General features: G+C 44.3%; 1 protein-coding gene across 2 annotated transcripts in view; it reads left to right on the top strand.

Moving 5' to 3' along the window:
* Nucleotides 1–15,593, top strand: part of setd5 (SET domain containing 5) — a 34,639-nt gene that overhangs the window by 4,670 nt on the left and 14,376 nt on the right. Inside the window, exons 2-8 of one of the 2 annotated variants that reach the window (XM_030051155.1) lie at nt 10,260–10,531; nt 12,006–12,108; nt 12,559–12,791; nt 14,052–14,110; nt 14,292–14,479; nt 15,015–15,053; nt 15,205–15,495. In XM_030051155.1, coding sequence (XP_029907015.1) covers nt 10,461–10,531; nt 12,006–12,108; nt 12,559–12,791; nt 14,052–14,110; nt 14,292–14,479; nt 15,015–15,053; nt 15,205–15,495 — 984 coding nt within the window. In that variant the 5' untranslated portion in view covers nt 10,260–10,460. Of the gene's footprint in view, nt 1–10,259; nt 10,532–12,005; nt 12,109–12,528; nt 12,792–14,051; nt 14,111–14,291; nt 14,480–15,014; nt 15,054–15,204; nt 15,496–15,593 lie in introns of both variants that reach the window. The other variant, XM_030051154.1, reaches the window with a different exon arrangement.

The following is a 15,593-nucleotide window of genomic DNA, read 5'->3' as shown; positions in this document are numbered from 1 at the left end:
AAACATTTTTTCTCCCTGATTTCAAGTCAAGGTTGCTGGGATTTGTTTATACTGATGTGCGTGTGTGTGAGAAACTGTCGCTGCTTGTGAGTCTTTTCCTGTCTTTGCCTTTTTGAATTCCCCCCAGGGATGGATAAAGCACCAATCCATCTATCTTCCTCTCTGTGGCCTCTCTTCAGCAGCTGCTGTGTGTTGTGCTGCTCGCCGTCTTGCACAACGGGGTTAAAAACAAGTCGCTGTGACGCCTGCCTCTTTGGTGCACTCCCATTGGCCCAGGAGCTTTGGAGCTGCTCCAATGGGGCGCGGATATTCCTCAGCTCTGGGGGAGCGATGTTGCAGAGGGCTCTGCTGGGTAATTCTGTTTTGTGCCGGGGAGCAAGGCTTCTTGGGAGAATAATGGAGGAGGAGGAGGAGGCTGGGAAAAAAAACAAGGCCGAGAAAGGGAGAGGCGGGCGATCTACGTAATCATCTCTCCCTCTTATGATTTCTCTCTCTCTTTCTCTCTCTCTCTCTCTCTCTCTCCCTCTCTCTCTCTCTCCCCCTCCCTCCCCTCTCTTTTTCTCTCTGGTTTTATCACACCCTTATGTATTCTGTCCTTCATTTCTTTTTCTTTTTCTCACTGCCTCTCACAGAGAACATGGCTCTCTTTTGATAGTTGGCTGAGTGAATAGCAAAAAAAAAAGCTTAGTAAGATCCAGAGTTTCTGTCTCCCCACCTTTTGAACTGCAGGCAGCCATTTTAGGTTTCACCACATTGACCCTCTCTCTCTCTTTGCTCTTTCATATCCCCTCCCCCAGCCCCATCTCTCTCTCTCTCTCACATACACACACACACAATCTCACTCTCTCATGTAAGAGAACAGGACAATAAAGGAGACTGGGATGAATACTTGCCGATTAACTTAGTGCCTTGTGCCAGGTGAAACCAAGATTGCAAAAACCACAGGCGCGTTTCTGAGTGTGTTTGCTCAAAGGGTGTTGTCGCGGGAGGGGAGAGGGGGGCAAATACGGAACAGGAAAGAAGAAAAACAACCAAGGAAAGCTTTTTGCGCCACAGTCAAGCCACTCGATACCTAACCCTTCTCGCAGATGCCATGTTTTATAATGCACAGCAGCAGCGCTAAAAACAAAAGAGGAAACGAATGGCCGGTGCCAGGTTTTTCCTGTTCACAAGCCCCTTATCCCGTCACCTGGAGCAAAGGGTTCCTGTTGGGAAGAGAGGGATGGGATGTTTTTTCTCTCTCCCCTTTTTCTATAAAACAGGCTTTCTTCATGGCTCTTCACTTGTCCTCTTAAAACTGGTTTGGACTTGAAATAGAGCACCTCCTCTGAACCTTTTAAACCCAGATTTGTTCCTGGCAGCTATTCAAATGACTATCCAAACATGCTCGCTTTTTCTTTACTGCAATACATCCCCACCTCCCTCCAGAACATGGCCATCATCTATCAAGACAGTGCAGATTGTTTTGTCATGTTTAATTTCCTGAGCTCTTAACACTCAGAGTGAGACAGAATGAAACACTGAAGCCCTACAGTGATTCAAAATGGCTGCCCAGCCTTGGTGCTTTTTTTTTTCTTTCTCTTTTTCATGTTTTGTTTTGTTTTGTTTTTTTCTGAGGGGGGGCTCCTAATCTAGCATTGGCTAGTGTTGTGTGTGTTGTGCTGTGAGTGTTGTGGTGAGGTGGAAGCAGGGCCAACCCTCATGTCGCTCTGGATAAGAGTGTCAGCCAAAAGAGGAAATGGAAATGTCATGTAAATGTGTTTGTCATGCAGTGAGATCACGTGGCGACAGACAGAGAGGGTGTCTCTGGTTTATGTTATGCCAGAGCATGAGCTTATCTAACAACGAGACAGCTTCTGAAAAAAAAAAAAAAAATCACCCTCACCACATTTGGGAGCAGATACGGCTTACAGGGAATGCTGCCATTTATGAGGACTCCGTGTACCTGACTCTGAGGCTCACAAAATACAACATGTTAATCTCAGCAGACAACACAGCATAGTGGAGATTGAGTCAGTTATTTTCAGGCTTAATACTTATGTTATTTAATCGGGATGCCGTTTTAGGGTTGCCGCTGCGTTGGGCTTGGCGAGGTAGTCTTGACAGCAGTTAATTCAGTGGCAACAGCAGCAGCAGCAGCTCTGTCTGTGCAGCTAAGAGGAAGAAGAAGCAGCAGCGAGCCAGACACAACTTGTCAAGCCCAAACAGGCAGAGCTAGCTCACTCGTTCTTTTTTTCTCCTCCTCAAGGCCAGGGGTTTACCTGTTCTGGACCCCCAAGTTGAGTTTCAATAAGCTGTGGATCCCCATTTGAGGTGATTTTGCACTAGAGGGACCCTTATCAAAAGAGATTTGGGGTTTTATTGAGTATTAAATGCATGTCGCATGTGAAAGACACTTTTCAAAAGCACTCAACCACAAGAAATCTGATTCAGCATTGCTGATCTGACGTGGAAATATTTAATTTAAATACACATAACTACATATTTTTTGTTTACGTTTTTTCAAGTTTTGTTTGTGTGTTTGTTGGCAAATTTTCTGTGCATTTTCTTTATTTGATTTTTTTTATTTGCTAATTCTTTTATTATTATTATTTTGCTGATTTGCTAGTCGCCTTTTCCCTATGTTTTTGAAAGAATCAAGGGAGTTGGCATAGGTTTCAAAGGGTGAAATTGTTTAGATGTCATACGTGAACCCTGACAAATTGTGGTGAGTTTTGTCCAGAAAGAAAAAAAACATTAAGATGATCCCTCATACTTCTTCTGCATTCGATCAGTTTCTAGTGAATTAAATTACATTCAAATTAGCTGTTCCACATTTTGCTGAGGACCCCCTGGAAGTCCCTCAAGGACACCTGGGGGTCCCCATACTCCACATTGAAAACCACTGCTCCAAGTTACTGCCGAGCCTCAAATGGACAGTGGCCGGCTTGTTTGCTCTGAAACAGATGATTGATTTTGTGTCATGCTGGCCCTGCTGTCGACCGCTCCCCCCACCCGCCCCTCTTATAGCACCCGCTCGGCCTTTGTTCTCCATTGTGTGTCTCTCATCCCCGGTCTGGTCCCGGTCCATTCAGGCAGCTGGACATTGTTGTGTTAATGGGAAGGCCACACTGCGCTCCCAGGACGTTCCACTGCTCAGCACGACAACAGCCACATCGCTACTAGAGCCGAAGGGTTATCTAGTGAAGATATTACTCTGCCAACAACCCCTTTAATGTCTATTAAAAATGTGGTGCCAGATACCCACACCATTGTGTCATATCTATCAGTTCTTTCCCCCCGACATTTTGAGCTTGACACATGTTCAAAACAGGTTTTCCAGTGTGGTTTTGTCTGTAATTGTCTGAATGGCCGGCCAGCGGTTGCTCAGTCTGATGACGACTTGTTCCAGGAGTGTTTTCAGCTGGCGGTGCTGCGTCCATATCTGTTTCACACAGCTCCTGTGCTGTGTAATTGTGCTCGGGGAACCAGGATTGTGCTGCTGTGGGAAAGAAACCGTCCATCCAGAGAAGACAGCTGTTATATAATTGTTGTATTTATTTCATAGAAGACTTGGGAAGACAACTTATGTTGGAGCAGATAATAGAGATTGAAGAGCTGCTGTAACACTACTAGATTTTTCATTGCTGTCATTTTTATTCTCCTTTCTTTGTGGCCAAACTGTAAAATTAGCTGTTTATGGGAATGTTATACGTTTTGAATGATAATGAAATTCACACAGTATTTAAACAATGTATTCCTACAGAATGAGTAGGGAAGACTATATATCTTACTTACCCATTCATATGTACTATACTCTGGCAAGCCTAAATCTAGGTTCTATTTTTTCCATTTGAGACATATGAAGCAGGGTGGTGTTACATAGCCAGATTGTTCAGCAATTGTGTGAATAAATAGTCACTTATTGCATCAGTAAGCCTCGTTTTTGGACTTAGTCCTTTTTTCATAACAGTGTGTGCTGGTTACTATTGTTTGGCCAGATTGTTGAGCATAAAATGCCTCCCCAAAGATAAAGCAGGCATAGTTTTGCCTTCACGTAAGAGCTAATATATCTCTCCAGTGTGTGTTTGTGTGAGAATGTTCACATCTTTCGAAAATTGTAAATGTGTTTGGGTGAGCGTGAAATAAGATCTAAAAGGAGCCGTACTTTCTCAGTGGCCACATTTCCCATTTGTCTTGAAGCCAGGCCCTATTGATTTGCCTGTTCTTCATCTTCAATTTCCTCCTGCTGTAGCTCAGGGAGTGCAGCTCAACCTGCACAGCGCCAGGGAACGGGAGATATATTCATATCCTGCCTTGCACAGCCAGCATGTGTGCGGGGGCTGACTGAGGGGGCTGGTGTAATCTCACTGGACTGGATGTGTTGTGGAGGTCTGGCAAGGCACAGGTGGACACTCTATGAGCATGGACATGCCGTTCAGACCCAAACTCTGTGCCTGCAATGTGTATATAAGGCTGCTGGAGGTCTCTTCTAAGCCATCACAGGATAAACCATTTCAGTACTGTAAATAGACTCATTGTGCTTGTCATTGTTCTTTTGTAAGTGTGTGTACGAGGGTTTGACCTGTTATGGGTTTTTTGAAGGCCAGTAACAGACATTTTTAGATTGAAGCTGGAGGGGTCAGTACTCAGTATCACTAAATTTGGCCATTCTTGTACCAAAAATTCCCAACTATTTAGTGTTCACTTCAAGATGTGATTCATGGAAAAGCCTCTGAAACAGTATTTAGACAATCATGGGACACTGAAACTGTCATTGAAACCCAAACTAATGAAATTTTATTGGTCAGTTTAGCAGGCACCCTGCTAAACCAACTTCATTTACAAATTCATTTACAGAAACACATGATCAAATGCTTATATAATGGGACTGTTTGAGACTATTTTCAAATAGCCTTACTTCATGGAGGACACTCTGTATTAACACACCTAACTGATATATTTAATAAAAGGCCAACACCAGCCATATTATTTTGATCTAACACACATTTGTGCAGTTTATATAAAACTTGTGGCTCTGTCTCGAGGCTGATTTATAGTTATGTGGTGTAGTGTCGCTGTTGAAAGAGCAGAGCCCCTTTCACATATGCACCGGACACAAGTTATACCGACATTAGCTGGAGGAGCTGTATGTGTGAAGACAAATGTCCGCATCAGTTGCTCCACACGTTATCCTTTGAGTGCCCCAGTACTAAGACCGCAGAACATGTGGTTGAGCCATGTGTGAACAGCGAGCAAGTGCGCATGTGTCCTACCTCCTGCACGCTCTACCCTGGCTCATTTCAGTAAGGTTGGAAATATATTCACAGATTTGAACTTCACAGACCGATAACTCATAAGCAAAGCATTGATAAAACACAAACAATGCTTCTTTCCTGCCGTAGTAAAGTAGATAACGAGCTACAACCTAATTTTCACCAAACCGGAATGTTCTCCAAGCTAGACAATTAACTTTGATCTCTTTGTACAGCAAGGGCTGGGTGATATATTGATATCATATCAATATTGTGATGAGACTAGATATCATCTAGTATTTTGGATATTGTAATATCAAGATCTGACATTGAGTGATGTCCTCGTTTTAAAGGCTGCAACACAGTAAAGAGATGATATTTTATGAACTTACTAGTCATAAAATGTCCATATCTTCCAGCCTTATGTACACCTGGTTGTGAGTGTGCAGGGACTGTCTAAAAATTGCAACACTGAAAACAGATACTACCAAAATATTCAACAAGTTGTGAACATATCTGACTTGGACAGTCTCCTGTTGTGTGCTATTTGTGTGAAAGGGCAACTCCGCCTAAAGCCTGGACCTTTTCTCTGCACATTGTGTGGAGTTTATGTGTGAAAAAGGCTCATAAGTACTGTGATTGGCCATTTGTATTTCCTTTTACGTGCATCCAGTTGATGTCCGCTGATAAGCAAACACATCATGGAGCAGGTAGAACAGAGACGAGCCATGGGGTTTTGCAAACCAGTTCACTTGTATGGCACCTTATCCCCAAACTATAAAGATCAACAGATGTCACTGAATTCATGCTGAGAAAATCCCAGAGCAGGTGTTTTAGAGAATCTAAAGATGACTAGTTCTGTTATTACTTCCATGCTAATAAACCATGACGCCGACATCTAGTGTTTTGGGTGGTCTATGCACAGAATCACCAGTGCAGAACTATAAATGCTCACACCGCCTTAGACACCCACGCTGTAGCTGTGGCAACATGTTGACGTTAAACCATAAATTAGCCTTTAATGGTGAACAGCACAGCAAGGTCACTGAGCTGGTGAAATAAGTCACTGAATGACAACATGCCTGAGGCCTTTTCCCCTGTCTCAGTTGCCTTTTTTTTTCTCATTTTGGGGATTTCCCACTGGGGGAAAACTGGTTCCTAGGCCTATAGTGAATGTTCTTATGTTCTCCTGTTTCACCTGTTCTTTCAGCCCCATATGACTGTGTATAAGCAAAGTGCTAGAGGGGGTGTAAGCAGGTGTGTGTATATGCATATCTACACGTTGGCGTGCCTGACTATTTTTGCTCTATCAGTATGTTATTTTTATCCAATGCTTACAGGACTTGCTTTGCCGAGCTCGGTTGAGGTGAGGCGTGGCATTGTGTGTGTGCGTGCGTGCGTGCACATACGTGTGTGTGTGTGTGTGTGTGTGTGTAAAAGCCTCTGAGCTGCTGCGTGTTTGCATGCATGGTTGGATGTGTTTGTCCCGCTCACTATGACGACATGCGTACACTGTATCACTCCAGGGACACATTTAAATATTAAGGGGAATCAAATAATTTATCGCACAACGGTAGAAAACATGTCTAGGAGGGGAGAATAATACTTGAAGACTGGAGTGTTGAAAAGGAGCGAGGGGAGAGAGAGATATGGGAGAGATAATGAGAGAGAGAGAGGGTATTCTGTGCTATTCATTTTGTGTATATGTGTGTGTGTGTGTGTGTGTGTGTGTGTGTGTGTGTATCCCTCCCTCTCAGGCTCCTCTCCAAAATGGCCTCTGTTCTAGTAGAAGTGAAAAGACTTTGTTGAGCCCGCTGGTAATTTGAGCCCGGTATTCATGGCCAGAGGAACGAACAAGGAAGGAAGGGCGGGAGGGAGGGAGGGAGGAGGTGGGGTGGGGAGGTGGAAGAGGGTGAAAGAGAGAGAGAGAGGTAAAGAAAGACTTTCCTTCTTCGTATGGAATTTACCTCCCCAGTTCGCCGTCTGGCTCTGTTGGAAGAGGCCCAAAGAGTGACTCCCTTTTGTGGGCTGGAGTTGGAGCTAGGTAGCTATTTCAGTGACTTCGGGATCATCCACAGGGCTAATAAACAGCCAAGTGGTTCTCATAAAGGCTGTGGATGGGGCACCATGGGACCCACTCCACGCCATCTCAACCGGTGCGTCACAGACTACAGTTAACCCTTCTGTAGTGCGGCCTTCCGAGCTGTTCTTTTAAAATTAGTGAGTCACAACTGAAGTGGAGCAAAATAATTCCTGTTTTGGTCTCAGCCAAAATCTGTCCTCCCAGTGTTTGTCTTTGTTGTTGGCTAGCAGGCTGTTTGTCTGAGGCCAGTGATGTGCCAGAATGTTCTGCACTCCTTGAAACCCAGACCTTTTAGCTTAAATTAAGAAAGCACGTTGATAATTCTTTTTCCTACCTACCCCGTGTTGTCTGTGTTCTCTGGCAGCGAGCAGGGTGAACTGACCTTGACATTACTGGAAGTCCCCAGCCTCACTGTGGTTGCCTGGGCGCTGGAGGGCGAGGGCAACAGCCGGCTGTAGCCAGGGGGCTGCTACAGAAATGTCATACATCCTGTTGCTGCTGCTGCCGCTGCTTTGGATGACTTCTTCTAATAAACCAGCAATTCAGGCAGCTTGTGTTTTTATGTCAGGGCTGTTTATTTATTTATTTATTCATTTTTTTTTTTTTTTTTTTTGAAGTCTTAAGCTCATAATTTCCTGTTGTGAGAGGAATCCTCTGCCGCTCAGGCTCGTGTTTTGGTGAATCTGATCAGCAGAGTGTTTGTGGGAGACTGTGTTTGCATGCGTTTGGCCGAGGGATGACCTTGCTGTAAGCCAAATCCTCTCCTCGGCGTGTGAAAGGAGCACAGAAGGCCCTGTTCCTCTTTTTGCAGCCGGCGCTGCTGCCTGCAAGCCTACTAGCTCTGCGTCTGCCTGGGCGGATGAGCGAGCGAGAGAGTGAGAGAGAGCAGAGGAGTGTGGGTCAGTGTTTCAGCAGTGTGTGATCACATGACTAGAGGGCCCAGCCTCATGTCGGATGACTCACCCCTCCAGGCCGTCTGGGAGGAAGGCGCCCCCTGCTGTTTCTCCTTGGTAATCCCAAAGAGTGGCTTGGTTTTGAGCAGAGCCGTGGTTGTTTTTCTGTTCTCTGAATAGCCTCCCCCTTATCTATACTGGAAGCCTTTGTATGGACAAGAGACAGTCCTGCAGCACTATGTCCATATCCAGTTATCATTTTAGACAGGGCAGATAAAAGCTCTCAGCCACTCCTCACACAAAGCCATCTTTGTCAACATGACTCAGCAAATTTGGATCTTCATTAGGGATGCTGGGATGATTGTGCTCTGACGCGTTGTGTTGATTGTGGGTATGTGGACATGACAGCCCTCTGTGTGTTAATGTTCAACTGAGACGATGTTGTTGCCCCTGGCAAAAGGAGGACTTGGTTGCTTCCATGCTTGAACAGGCCTTCATCATTTTGTGCTTCACTAGGTAAACAGAAAGCAGTATGCAGCATGCTCCCCTCTGTTGATTTGAAACCGAGATCTATGAAACCAGTTTAAGCAACATTTCCTGCTTAATTCCTGACTTTTTGGAGGCTGTTATTGAAAACGAGTTCAGTGCGACTTCCTGTTGCTCCAGGCTCCAAGATGGCCTGCTGGTATTGAGTTACTTGTTGACTGAGCTGAGTGTGCCGCTCCTTGTGGGTTTGGCTTCTGCTGCTGGTCACTAAGTAGTGTTTTATTGCATCAAAATCTGCTGCTTCATCAAATTGAAACCAAATTAATTAAAAAGCAATAAGAAATGAATTTAGGACAGAGATTAATGATTGTTTTCATTAAGCAATGGGTTGTATTTTGATTAGTCGATCAGTTATTTAGTGTATTGTGTGTCAAAAAACAATAACAAATGCTCCTGGGAAGTTAGCAGAGCTGATGTCCTCAAAATGCTTCCTTAGTCTGACCAGCAGCAAACCCAAAGTAATTTTTTCACAATGATATGCAGAAAAGTAAGACAATCTTAGCATCTTCATTTTCTCAGCTAAGCTGGAATCAGCAGATGTTTGAGATTTTTTCTTGAAACCCCTCATTTATTGAGGTATGGTTGATATAGATCTTAGTGATCTTAGTAAAGGTGGAATATGTGACATTTTAATTGACAAGTGACTTAAACGATTAGCCTAATTGATGATCAGATTTTTTGGCTTTTAATCAAATGTCAGAAATTGGTCAGTCATTGTCATTCACCATCAGTGTGATGGAACTTAATGTTAGTCCAAAAATGTCTGTATTAGTCTTCATAGCCTTTATCAGTTTAAAGGCAGAATGAGTAGGATATTCCTTTAAAAAGAAAAAAAGAAGACTAGATTCATAACAGACCCACTAGAATTGTGTGGCAGTGTGTGTTTCTGCAGAGACCCTGCCCTCTGTCTCTATTTTCTTTTTCTTTTTCTTTTTTTTTTTTTTTGCTGTTTTTGGGACATTTCTGGGCGTCAGCCTTTGGGCAGTGGGTGTGTAGCTGCCAGCCAATAACAGCGCAAAGTGCCAGATCGTAAGCATGGCAAGAGGAAGCTATGGAAATGGCATACATGGCGTCAAGAAAAAAGGAAATATAGTGAGGCAAAACGCCAAGCAGACAAAGCTCGTTCCACAACGAGAGTGAATCTGGGGTTGGCTTTCACCTGCTGGCGAGCACAGAAGGAGGTTGGGGATGAAGAGCGACAAGACTTTAGCCTGTTTTGTGTTGGGAAGGTAGGTGCCGGCGGGCCAATGATCATTCCATTGCTATCCTAGGAAACAAAAACTCCTTGCCGGCGGTTAGCTTAGCCAGGGAGGAGGGGTAACTTTGAAAGTCGTGTTTACAAACTGCAACCGACAAGTCCTATTCATTCTGCCTTTAACCTCAAAGGAAAAAATCCTGAGTGGCGTTTTTTCCGTTGAACCACACAACATGCTGACCCACGAAGCTTGTTTTTTATGTTTTGACTGTATTCAAGCTGACTATGCGTCTCGCCTCTCTCCCCAGGTCTCCCCATGTCCGTGAGCCGTGGGCTGCGGCTCGACGGTGCCCCACCCCTAGAGTGGCCTGTCGCTGTAGTTGGGAACCTGTGATTCCCATCCTCACCTCACCTCCTCCTCCCCCCTGTCCCGTCCCGTCCCTCCCCTCCCCTCCCCCCTCTTCCTTCCCCCTCTTCCCCCCCTCCCACGCGTCGCTGTGCTGGACGTCATGAGCATAGTAATCGCGCTGGGAGTCACCACACCTGAAACGTCTTACTCAGATATGGCTGCTGGATCAGAGTGAGTACTCACTGGGGGTTGTTTACCTCAAAGATGGGCAGCAGGGACCTGTAAGTGTCCTTGAGAACATCCCAGGTGTCCCCAGCAGATGAGGAATAGGTTAATTTCATTGTCTGTGGTCAATGGTCTGTATTAGTGGCTAGACTAGTGCAGTGGTTTTCAAAGCAGGGTGCTGGGAGGCCCAAGGGTTCTTGAGGGGTTTCCAGTAGGTCAACATGAGGAATAGATTAATTCACTGTAATTCAGTTCATCAGAAATTGTTAGGATACCCAGAAAAAGTAAGTGTTGTCAGTGTTTGAGTAAAGAAATCACTAAACATGGACAGGTTAATGAAAGTCAGCAAGGGGGTCCAAACCGTGAATCCAAAGTTTGTTAACTCTTGGACTGTTGTAATCATAGGAGTCCCTCCGATGTTGTAGACAGGTGTAAAGTTCAGTTCTAAATCAACAACAGAAATGCTCAGAAAAAATCCAAATACCAAGTTGGGGTCTGTCAAAGGAAAAAAGAGAACCCCTTTTTAGTATCATCTGTACTATCCACAAAAAAGAGGATATGTTCACCAAGTGACGCTAATTCTTTACATCCATCAAATTTCTATGCAAATTGATAAAATATGTTTTCCTTGAATACATGCCTATTAGCATGTTTTTGTCATCTCCACAAAATATGTTGGCGAAACGGGAATTGGGAAGTGAAGCCTGAGCAGCCATAGCCAGACAGAAATAAAGGAGATAAACGAGTGCTTCAGTCAGGCTGTATGTAAACTTGAAACCTTTTGGAAGATGAAATCATTTTTATGAGGCACTGAGTGCTGTGTAACGGAAATAGACCTTTATCACGTGTCCACATCAGGGCCGAGCTGTGCTGAACAGTGTCTGAGGAAATGGCCACAGACAGCTTAAGTAAGAGCAGGCGTTGCCACTACTCTGTAGGTAAGCCTGCTTACGTGACTGAGTTTGAGTGGAATGCAGTTGGCTGGATCAGGCTTCCCTGCCATCTCCCCCCTGTCCGCGGCCCCCTTTAGTTTCTTCCAAACCTCAATCAGGGGAAGTGACTCCAGCATGAGGGGAAAAAACTCTGCTGACATTTAGAAAATCTGAATGTAACAAATTTTGTTTTTGATTCTTTTGACATTTGAGTTTGCTCCAGCATTATAAGAGGTTCAGTCTGTTAGGTGAAGGCAAGGTTGCTCTCTGTCTGGCCAGACCTCAGCTAAAGGGCAACGGGAGTTGCATAACGTAATGGCGGCCCACATTCCATTTCCTGAATTGCTGTTCTCCCAGGCTCCCTCATAATGGCAATGTATTGGGTCATGGTGCCACCTACTGACGACTTGGTGTATTATTTTATTAAAGACAGCTGTTTACATTGAATCTCTGTAGCAGCTTAGTTGCTGCCGCCTACTGTTTGCTAGTTGCTTCTTCTTTCATCTGTGTTCTCGCTAATCATATTTGTTTTCCTGTCCTTGTCCCAGCCCTGAGTCAGTGGAAGCAAGCCCTGCCGTGAATGAGAAAAACTACAACAGCCACAGCTGTGGGAGCGCACAGAGTCATGGGTATCGGGGACTACCGTATGCTGTGAGTTCATACAGCTCATAAAACCTACAGACTCAATTGGGATCATAGCATCACAGTTAAATTCATTGTATAAAACACACATTTACTTGTGTTACTTGCGTGTTAGATAGTTGGAAGTACATCAATATTGAAAAATCCCAATTCTTGCCAAACTAAACCTTTTCAAAAAGAGCATGTAACACCCCCAGTCATGCTTCATGTTGCTTGTTCTTTGGAAAAAGAACAAAGCAAATGCAAAACAGGACTGGCACTATTAGTTTGTTATGGGTTTCAAAGTCTACCTGAGCGCTAGGCTTCTGTGACCGCAACACTTACTTCCATTATTAACAGCTGTACTGTTTCACATACCTTTTTTTGCCCTCATTTTCATTCGTCTCCATTTTCCGTTTCCCTTTTTGCCTGAACACCCGTTGTTTGAAGATGCAACAGTCTTCCGTTGTGTGTTGTCAGGATCACAACTATGGCGCGCCCCCTCCCCCCACCCCACCCGCCTCCCCGCTCTCCCAAACCATCATTCCCCGCATGGATCTCAACGGCGTGGTGCGCAGCTCCCGCTATCACGACGCCACCAAGGACAACTCAGCCGACAGTGACAGCTCCTCAGAGGAGGACGGGGCCGTGGCTGGCTGGTGCCACTGCAGCCTGACGCCGGACGGCCTGCTCATCAAGTGTGACAACTGCAGGTGAGAGGGCCACAACCTGTCCACTCAGGATCCTGGATCACAGCCTTAACTCAGTTTTACTGGATTGTCCTAACTCTGTTTGGTATCAGCCATGGCGTTGTTGTAAAAACAGAAATTCTATGGATACTTGATGGAAAAATATTGAATGCAGTATTTAATTTTTACACATTCAGTACTTTTACTAAATGTGTTCAAGTTGAAATTATGTTTTAGCCTGACCTCCAGATGCCAAATACAGGTGGATAAAGTGTAGATTAGATTTAGAACAGCTAAAAACATTGAACAGTGTCACACAGTTCACTGTGTCTTGAATTGGATCCCAGTTCAAGCAGACTGGTTGACACAGCTGGTACCAGAAGACAAATATTGATCCATTTTTACTAAGAGAGTTAATAAAGAGAGACATGCAACCAAAATTCATAGAGTTGTGCAAGAAATTGTCAAGGTGAAAATGTGTTCATCATGGCAACACCAGTCAAACGCTGGCCCATACACAACTGCAGTCGATCAAAATACATCTCAGATGAGCCAGATCACTTCTCATCTGGCGCCCATGCACTGGCCTAAGACCTCGCCATTGGTTTAGCTCTGCATGGTCTTACAAATTAGTACATGTCTGAACTATTATGCCCTTGCAACAGCTCTCGGCTCCTTAAGGTGCCCTGATCAGACAGTTTCCCTATATTGTGAACATGCTATCCCTATTGCAACCCATAGACTTTGGAACAACTTTTCCAAAAGTGTTGTGCCAGTAGAATCCATTGCCATTTAAAAAACATAATCAAAGACCAGTTGAGATTAAGAGTCTCATGCTAAAGGAAGGCCTGGCTAAGACGGGTACAACAAAAAGAGCTGCAGACAGGACAGGCCATAAAACATACAACATCACATAAATTAAATTGACATTAAAAAGGAAGGAGAGAGAGAGAGAGAAATGAGACAGGAAAAGGGAGAGCAGGGAGGAGCAAATCAGAGAGGAAACAGCAAAGACAGAAGAGAGAAAATGTGAGAAGAGTAAAGCATCCATCTCATTTAAACAGGGCTCCCATGGTCCTTGAAAATCATTGAATAGAGGGCCTTGAAAGTGCTGGATTCTTCCTTTAATGTATTACTCCCAGATTCATGTAGTTTTAAAAGTAAAGATTTCTGAACTGGGCATGATCAAAAATTAGGTCAAGCTGATGTAAGTTCTTGGGTTTGGATTTGTATTTTGATATTTTGCAACATTTGAGTCATTTATTAAATCTTTTTGGTTTGTAGGGGATTGGACAGGAGGAAAGGAGCAGAAGGCCAGCACAGGAAACCAGAAAATGTGTCAGGTACATTAATTCTAATTTTTTTTTAGCATGTTAAATTGTTTCTTAAATGGTTTGATCAATGTGTAGGCCATTGTCACTTAAATGACTTAATTTCATTGACTTTTCTTTCACTTTTCACTTTGTCATTCTGCAATAAATTTTCTACAAAAATCTAATAAACCTGCTTGTGTTTCCTTGGTAGTTGGGGAGAGTAGTGCCACAGAGAGTGGTGATGAGGAGGTTTCACCCTCCACTATCTCCTATACCGCCACCCAGCATACGCCCACCAGCATCACCCTCACCGTCAACCGGGTCAAGAGGAACAAATCCAAAAAGAGGAAGAAGAGTACGGAGAAAGCTCGCGGAGCGCCCAAGGGCAAAAAAGTCAAGGTATGCAAGCTGTCAAAGAAATTGGTGGGGCTGGTAATTATTCAGATTATCTGGGGTAATGACTGAATATGCTTTACGAAATTCCCACAGAAAATAACTTTCAGCTAACAGAAGTTTCACTTAAAAAAATGTTGGTAGTATTGTTGAATAGCCAATGTTGGTCACCAGTCCATCACACAGCTAACACACACACAGATAAGCACATGTAATAGATAGATAGATAGATATACTGTATTGATCCCAACCAAGGAAATTCTCGTGTTACAGCAGCATGCTCACATTTATATCAGTGGACATTTTAGAGTCTAGACTTGTATGAGGAAACCAGAGCACTCAAATGAAACTCACACTAAGATGGAAAAAACATGCAAAGGGCTTAGATTCAAACACAAGACCTTCTCATTGTGGCAGTTCAGACCTTTGAGCCACTGTGTCTCTCACAAATGAATGAGTTCTCCCCAATATTATGGTCCTCAGGGCTGAAAAAGTACATTTTTGGTATGTATTGATATGTGTTCGTTTCTTTGTCTTTCAGGCCTTCAGAGAGGGTTCTAGGAAGTCCATGCGGATGAAGGTAAGATTGCCATTAACCTGAGATATTTATTTTATTTACATCAAAGCAATCCAATTCCCTTCTCTGTTTCTGTAAGGCTGCTCATCTCCAGAGTTACTTGGATCACAAGCAAAACCCAACTGCAGTGCACTTTGTTTCTTCCTCTGTCCAGAACTCGACGACAGAGGCCAGTGTGCTGGACGAGAATACGGCAGAGGGCTGGGAGACCAAGATTCGCCAGTGGACAGACCAGTACGAGGAGGCCTTGGCTAACCAGTACAGTGCTGATGTGCAGACACTGCTCCAGCTGCACCGGGCTGCTAGCACCACCGTCTCCAAGACGGAGAGCGGTACCACGACACCGCCTTCAAACACGCAGATCCATGCCTCGGCCGACACCATGGACACCATCAATCGCACCGAGCTGGCCTGTAACAACACAGTGCTGAGCTCCCAGATGCAGGTCGGTCTGAACCTTAGCTGAAACTTAGACTGTGCTCACACATTTTTCAGACTGCTAGCAGCTTTTTTACATTAAAGTAAATTGACAACAGCTGCAGA

Source organism: Myripristis murdjan, chromosome 5, assembly GCF_902150065.1.
Source record: "Myripristis murdjan chromosome 5, fMyrMur1.1, whole genome shotgun sequence".
NCBI lineage: Eukaryota > Metazoa > Chordata > Actinopteri > Holocentriformes > Holocentridae > Myripristis > Myripristis murdjan.
Note: the sequence above shows the minus strand (reverse complement) of the source record. Positions and strands in the feature narration are given on the sequence as shown.